This window comes from Dreissena polymorpha, chromosome 11, assembly GCF_020536995.1.
Source record: "Dreissena polymorpha isolate Duluth1 chromosome 11, UMN_Dpol_1.0, whole genome shotgun sequence".
NCBI lineage: Eukaryota > Metazoa > Mollusca > Bivalvia > Myida > Dreissenidae > Dreissena > Dreissena polymorpha.
Genome location: NC_068365.1, coordinates 46,421,715 through 46,430,570, shown reverse-complemented (window position 1 = coordinate 46,430,570; position 8,856 = coordinate 46,421,715). Strand labels below are relative to the sequence as shown.

The 8,856-nt window shown below is 35.6% G+C and overlaps 1 protein-coding gene across 1 annotated transcript in view; it reads left to right on the top strand.

Moving 5' to 3' along the window:
* The first annotated feature begins 1,909 nt into the window (after positions 1–1,909).
* LOC127849816 (dipeptidyl peptidase 3-like) overlaps positions 1,910–8,856 on the top strand; it is a 47,578-nt gene continuing 40,631 nt past the window's right edge. Inside the window, exon 1 of the mRNA XM_052382569.1 lies at positions 1,910–2,039. Within this exon, the coding sequence (XP_052238529.1) occupies positions 1,910–2,039 (130 nt within the window). The remainder of the gene's footprint in view (positions 2,040–8,856) is intronic.

The following is an 8,856-nucleotide window of genomic DNA, read 5'->3' as shown; positions in this document are numbered from 1 at the left end:
AAAAAAGGGCCATGTTGATGTTATTTTGCATAAGTTATCTCTATAAAATAAATAGGATGATAAAAAGTCCACACACATCTCGACGTGCGTTAAGACACACTCGTTATAAATTTGAATGGCTTGTGTTGATTTCAAACTTGTTTTATTTAGTATTTAGACTGTGGAATGTGTGTACGTCCGAGCTCTTGGGCAGATCTCTTGTTCTCAAAGACATGTGTGTCAAGACTTATAAAGTAAATTAAAAAAAACTGGGTTGAAATGTATATAAAACGTTTATACAACTACCTTATAATAAATTGTGAAGAACTCTGCGTCCGAAAAGAAGATGTATCATTGAACAACAAATCAACGTTGATACCGTTTGAAGTCGTAAAGTCTAAATAAAAAGTCTAAAAGATTGATCGAAGCTTAAAATAATTATCAAATATGTTAAATTGAAAGTAAATACATTTTAAAATCAATTAAAGTACCGGTACATCGTTTAATTATATCCATGCATGCCAGACTGTTGTGGGCGTTTTAAAGATAAGTAGATCCGTCAATGATATATATTTAGAATATAAACCATGCACGTAAAACGAGACAGAGCACATGAAATGACCTAACGGTTGTGCAGACAATGCAATAATACGACGTATTAAATGTTGGATCCTGCACGGGGCACACGAGCGTTTGAAGTAGTTCACTAAATGAGAGATGAGATTCGTCAAGCCAGTGAGAGATCATACTGTCCGAGGATGTGGGGCAGGACCACATGCGTCATAGAGTGCTGCTTGTCACATGCGTGTTCGTTGTGAAGATAATTTACCAATTTATATGAATGGCAATTGCATAATAAAGTGTATTGTATACCCAATAGAACATTCATATGCAGGGCGTTAGGAGTACAGTAATGACCAAAACCACAATGCAATTAAAGCAAATCGTTACTTAAAAGAAACCACTCGTCACACTAGAGTGACCGCTGCCTTAATCGTGTAATATCACGTCCGTGTAATACTTTGTTTGGTGGCACACTGTAACTTATTAAATAAACATAATAGCGAAGTTGTGTTATTCAGTTAATTACTCTCCTTAAAATTTGGACAGGCGTGATGAATAATCCGTATGTAAGTGTTTGCATAGGTAAATTCTCAGAAAGTTGAATTGATGTAATCGCTGTGCTTCGTACGTTCTGTGATTCGTACGTTCTGTCATATGAGTCAGTCCCAGTTGTTCGAGTGCGTAGACGGGACCAGAATGTTTGCAGACTACACATAACTGCGAGATTAAGTGTTTCGTGCTCTATACTTGTGTGTACAATATATTTTTTATTATAGAAATTCATCGAGTGTGACGGATATTTTCGTTTGATGGCGCTGCACACTGCTTTAAATATGATTTAAAGTTAAATGCCATTTCGTATATATCGATTGTGATTAATAAAAGCCGAGCCCTCAATAATGTGTTGCCTGATGACGTTTCTGGAGTTTAGTCATATATCTATATTCAATACTCACTCTCTTTCTTTGAATACCTTTCGAACAAAAAATATTCAAACACAGACACAATCACACGCCTTTAAATAGGTAAACTAATAATGAATATGTTATAAATTTGTAAAAGACTAAAAGAAAGCTTCCGACCGCGTGTGACATGAGGGTTCTGAAAAAATTGATCAATTTGGAAGGACTGGTGCAAGTCGACCAAGAATACGAAAACGCCAGCAGCGCAGTTCTTCTCATTGGGCATAAAGGTTACTTTTTGCCTTCAGTGGGTGTCGGTTATGGACGTCTCAACTCTCCATCCCTGTTTTACCTTGTTCCTGAGAAGGTTAGACACGAGGCAATCAAAGACCGCCACACCTCCATATCAAATGGTGGCAGGTCCATCGTTCACTTGCGATTTACTGATGCTACTTAGCTCAATGATGGTACCAGCAGTGATCTCCAAGACCTTACCAACAGACATTCTGAAAAAACAGGAGCTTATGGGATGGAACAGCACGAACAACACCAACCAACGCAAACGTTACCATGAACGGCGAGGTGCTGAGAGATGTGAACAGATTCAAGTAATTTGGAGTAACCTGTCAAATTATGGCACCCAAACTTCTGAGGTCGGGATAAGAACCGCCATGGCGGTGACGGCAAGACTGAGCATGTTTTGATCAACCAGTTCCGCCAGCTTCCAAATCAAGTACAGGTTCTATAAGTATCTGGTAGTTTCCATCCTACTGTACTACTGCGCCGCCAGGACGCTCCACGCGGACACAAAACTCAAGATGCAGGCCTTCGAATAAAAGTGTGTCCTGTTCTGAAAAAAACTGGGCTTAATTCATGTGCGTAAAGTGTCGTCCCAAATTAGTCTGTGCAGTCTGCGCAGGCTTATCGGGGACGACACTTTCCGCTTAAACTTGAATTTCGGTAAGAAGGGACTTCCTTCAAACTAAAAATACCATAAAAGCGGAAAGTGTCGTCCCTGATTAGCCTGTGCGGACTGCACAGGCTAATCTGGGACGACACTTTACGCACATGAATTAAGCCCAGTTTTCTCAGAACAAGACAAAAGTGTCTCAGAAGACTGCTCCGCATCTCCTTCAAAGATCACAAGACAATAGAGACAATCACATCATCAAGTTATTTTAATTTCTTCTGTATCTTGAAACAATTTAGTTTGAAGCAGGATGTATGGCTTAAATGGTAATACTTTGCTTGGTATGTCAAGTGTTCCGCTAAATACATTGGGATATTTGATTGCAACAAATTTTGTCATTTTTCCTACCTGTGTACACTTAAAAATATTTGAAAGCCATCTAACGATAATTTTCAACGATGATTGTTAATGTTGTATGATTCAATGATTTATATTTTTCCTCCTGTTTAAATCATTTAAATGTCCATATAAACCAGAGGAAAACGTGTAATAAACAGTGTGTAAACCATACTTATACAATGCTGCATTTATTGTCATCATTTATATAGACGAATCCACTGTATGATACAGTCTTTTGAACAGGATGCTATAAATGTGTGTATGGTCCGCGGTAAGCACAATGAGGGCTAACATTGTTATGTGCCATGGAGAGTTAAGTGAGATAGCTAGATAGCCGATAAGCAAGATACTCAAGAAGATGCTCTGCTTTGGGTATTTGGTTAGGACTGGAAAGACGAGTTAGTAGTTTAGGATTTGGCACTAGTGTTCAATAGATTTAATTCGGAACTCGCGCCCTGTGGGTTTTTTTCCGATTTCTCAGCGCGCGCGGGAGGTACAAACAATGCCATTAATACAGTAATGACCAGTAACGTCAATATCCGATTTGCTTCACATTCAGTAGTGGATAATAAGTATTTAAACGAAAGTAGTGTTTCTTTTAGGAAATGTCAAAATTCAAGTCTTTTGTTGTTATAACTATTATTATTTATAATCACACATGACAAATATAACACTGATATACACGTATGTCAGACGTTTTATACAGGCTTAAAGTCTAAATACACCGTTCAGATGTACCGCCGCCTATACGAATGGGTCCAGTAGCTAACATTCTTAAAGGACACGAAAAAATACTTTGTCAGCTGTATTGTATTGAAGAAACCTATACAGACGGCTTGACATTACAATATTTCTTCTGAAAAACATTATTGATGTTCTTGTTTTTTTTCGGCATGCTTTATAAGTATATAGCAAACAAAAGTAATATATGGTGAAGCTCTTTAGTGATGTGTCTTCTAATCTTAAGGTCTGAATCTTTAGCGAATAATTTTCTTTACTTTTCAGATTTGATTAAAGAAAAGCATCACAATAGAGCTAAACCATTAGACATAAATATCCAACTGATATGGAACGATATATTAGTTATAGTACTACGAATAGACTGAGGATAGTAAGGTTTTTGTTGTTTGGTACTTGTCTGTATGATTTTAAGTATATTTGAATATATAATATATACGATGGCGTCAATGTCTTGGTAGTTTAGTTGACAAACTTCCATTAAAACTGTATGCCCAGGCCTACGCACAGTATATGCAATGACATAGTTACGTGACCGAAGCGGTATACATGTACATGCAGCATTATATCGTGTTACATAGTATTCTTACAAATTAAACACTATCGAGATTAGATCATCTAAAGAAAAATTATTAATTTCTGGTATTTTTATCAACTATCACGAACGTTTGAGCAGAAAAAGTGGTCTTTACTCTTCAGCGATAAGAGAAAATATTGATTCACTCTCTTTTAAAGCGGGTATATACGATTTTTTATATGTGTTTAATTGTAATATATTGATAAAATATGTTACAATAACACAAAATAGGCAAGAAAAATTATACATTAAAGCCGAATTTCATAAAATGCAGCAAAGAGAAATTAGCGCCCCGAGCCGATAGTGACGTACATATTTTCCTACAATAACCGAAGCATTCGTCTTTGTATTATAAACCGTTTAACTACGAGGGGTGTTCCAGAAGTTCGTGGATTTTCGCTATAACTTATTAGTTTGCTGGTAAAAGTCAATGAAATTTACATATTATACAAACCAATTATCACGGACTTTATATATAAGCTAAAAATGCATGAATTTCATAAAGCGCGTTTGAAACGCGTTGCCATAGAGACCTCAGTAACGACATGCGGCGCACGCGTGTATTTTATTATAAGTATGAGCGTTACGCGAATTTAAATTGAGTTTAAATGTCGTTAATAAACAGAATTTAAGGCAAATTTCACGTTACAGCGCCTAAGTCATCCTTACAGCCCGGATTTGGCCCCTATGGACTTCCGCGTCTTCCCGGAAGTTAAATCACAGTTGCGCGGTATTCGCTTTGCAAGTAAACAGGAACTTATAGTTGCAGCAAAGCGAATCGTGTCGTCTTTTGACGCTGACTGGTATACAGACACTTTTGACAAGTGGATTTCCCGACACGTAAAGTGCATTCGCGTTGGAGGTGATTATGTGGAAAAGATTTGACAGTTGTTAACTTCATAACGTCATTGACGTTGAACAGAAACGTTACACGTGCGTCGGTGTGCGCATTGTGCACATGTTTAAATCTCTGATATATATTTATTGTTTTATGTATTTCCATGATATTTGGAGAGTAGATTTGGAAAGGACGAAATATTCTTAACATGCTATTTGTTTGTCCATCTATGTTACCAAATGAAAGTTATAGCGAAAATCCACGAACTTCTGGAACACCCCTCGTAAGTTTAGATGCACATCGTACATGTACGGTATACATGCTGGCGAATTCGGCTGTACAGCCGTTTTCAATTTCAGAATTAAATATCTGGCTTATTTCGCATTTTTCGACACATGTTCTTCTTAACTTTTATTTTAATTTAAATTGAAATATATATATAATAAGTTTTTTTACACAGTTTATATAAATTCATAAATATTTGACAAAATCGTATATACCCGCTTTAAAATATGCTAGTCAGCTTTTGTTTGTACCTACCGCGCGTGCTCAAATATCGGAAAACCCAGAATGGAGAGTTCCGAATAACAACTATTACTAGACGGAGGGTCCGCTCAACGCAAGAACGTGTCTTGTTCTGAGAAAACTGGGCTTAATTCATGTGCGTAAAGTGTCGTCCCAGATTAGCCTGTGCAGTCCGCACAGGCTAATCAGGGACGACACTTTCCGCTTTAATGGTATTTTTAGTTTCAAGGAAGTCCCTCCTTTACGCACATGTATTATGCCCAGTTTTATCAGAACAAGACACACTGTATCTTCCCTGCATGTAATACGAACGAGGGTGCATGCGTTTTTCTGCGTGAACATGCAATGTCAACGCACACTTTATGACTTATCATTGATTCGATATGAAATTCCGTTGTTCAACTAATAATAATATTTGTGCTATGGCTCGTAATTGCATTTAATTCTTAAGTTAAAGAATCAATATGAAAGGAAATTACAATATAATGTCGCCCCTGTATTTGACCTCAGATCGTAATGACAGCTTAATGATATTTTACCACATTACGTTTAACCCTCGTATTGTATCGCACTTAATGCAAATAAATGACTGGTGTTGTAAATAGTATTTAACTACCACTCTTTTGCGAAAATCCCATGACATTCAATATGAAATGTAATCTCTTATTTACTGCCCTCGACGTCATACAAAGGATTGTTACATAATTTAAAAGAGAAAACCACAACACTATTTAATCCTGTATTACAACCGTCCAGGTTCAATTGCTGACAATCTAACTGCGAATGTCAGTTTGCACTGGTCAGCAAATTGTCGTGTAGGCGGTATGAAGATAGTTACGCCAATAACTAAACGCACATGTAGTAGTTATGGTATGACATGTAGTAGTTATGGTATGAACGCACATGTAGTAGTTATGGTATGAACGCACATGACGTAGTTATGGTATGAACGCACATTTAGTAGTTATGGTATGACGCACATGTAGTAGTTATAGTATGAAAGCACATGTAGTAGTTATGGTATGAACGCACATGTAGTAGTTATGGTATGACATTAACGCACATGTAGTAGTTATGGTATTAACGCACATGTAGTAGTTATGGTATGACATTAACGCACATGTAGTAGTTATGGTATGACCGCACATGTAGTAGTTATGGTATGTCATTAACGCACATGTAGTAGTTATGGTATGACATCAACGCACATGGAGTAGTTATGGTATGACATTAACGCACATGTAGTAGTTATGGTATGACATGTAGTAGTTATGGTATGACTAAACGCACATGTAGTAGTTATGGTAAGACATTAACGCACATGTAGTAGTTATGGTATGACATTAACGCACATGTAGTAGTTATAGTATGACATGTAGTAGTTATGGTATGACATGTGGTAGTTATGGTATGACATGAAGAAGTTATGGTATTACACATGTAGTAGTTATGGTATGACATTACGCACATGTAGTAGTTATGGTATGATAGCACATGTAGTAGTTATGGCATGACAGCACATGAAGTAGTTATGGTATGACATTGCACATGTAGTAGTTATGGTATGACATTGCACATGTAGTAGTTATAGTATGACATTGCACATGTAGTAGTTATGGTATGACATTGCACATGTAGTAGTTATGGTATGACATTGCACATGCAGTAGTTATGGTATGACATTGCACATGTAGTAGTTATGGTATAACATTGCACATGTAGTAGTTATGGTATGACATTACGCATATGTAGTAGTTATGGTATGACATTTTTTCCGAGTTCCCAATCGACACAAGAAATACTTTAACACTGGTGCCTCTTTGTTGGTTTGTATGGCGGGTCAATATTTTCGTCGCTTTTTAAAAATAAATAATTCAATTGCTTATTTGCAAAACGAGCATGTTGATAATATCAATTTTAATAGAAGTCTTTCTGAATATCTGTTTTTCGTCTTGCATAGCCGTTTTTAGTTGTTCGCTTGCAGACAACTAAGGTTAAGACGAAGTTTTGCAAGTGGGTCTGCTTTAAGTTACGCTAAGAACGATAACCACTGCATCTTCCTGTGCACATTGATTAGCCTGTTTATATTTCACCACTGGTACAATGCAGACAGTGAGTGAGTGTGTGTATGTAATCATTAGTGTTTAACAGCTTGTGCGACGACATTGGCCAGTTTGTCATTGAAATCTATACATATTGGCTGCGTTCAGGGAAAATGGCGCTGAATGCATATCAAATAAGTGGTATTCTATGCACCCTGGTTAGCCTGTGCAGTGCGCACAAGCTAATCAAGGACGACACTTTCTGATTTTATGGTGTTTTTCGTTTGAAGAGAGTCTCTGGTACTGGGATGATAATTAATGCATATGCATTAAGCCCTGTTTTCCATAAATGAAGCTTAAATTATCTTTTCTATTAATGATTTGAAAAAAAAGATAAGAGTGATAATAACGTCAAAGTAACCTCGCTGACAAGGCAAATAAACAAAATTACTTTTAAATCAAATAAACAACCAATAAGTTGTAAATATTTACCTTGTGTCATTTTAAGTAAACATCTGAAAGGGAACTTTTCGCAGTTTGTCATTAAATGCTTATTATTAATAAATGTAAACATTGGATCTTAAAAGCTCCATTAAATAAAAAAAATAAACTTAAAGAAACAAAAAAGTTACCCTCAACTGGGCTCGAAACCACAGACCCCTGAAATAAAAGTCTATCGTTTAGACCACTCAGCCATCCGTGCTTATACAATGAGAGATGTATTTTATACTTTACTTTTGACCGTTCCAAGGCGGTGATCCCAGTTATAATAAATGCACGATCGTTCGATCAAAAAACGGTTTCAGTCCAACATAATTCATTATTGATTCTTTAGATTTTTCAATTTTTTAATTCTCTTTTTTTATTTAGATTGATGCGTTATAGGTTATTAAAGCTTTGTTTGTAATACCAAGTTTTCTTTTCTTTTCATAATTAATACCGGGCTCATATGTGCTTGATTAATGATCGCGAAAATCATTTCTTATCCTGATGCTTTTGTCCCTCGTAATTGTGCCATTATTATAATTATGATTATTATGATTATGACATTGATGTTGATTCTTCTTCTTCATCGAATTATTATTATTATTATTATAATTATAATTATAATTATAATAATAATAATAATAATAATAATTATTATTATTATTATTATCATTATTATTATTATTATTATTATTATTATTATTATTATTATTATTATTATTATTATTATTATTATTATTATTATTACACATTGTTTATATGACTTCACCCATACAACAAAATGCCCCACACTTGAACCGAAAACATTATATGTATTTTGTAACATGTATATTATATGTCCCCCATGTTGTATCTATGTATACCTGGGAGAAATAAAGTATTGTTCTGTTCTGTTC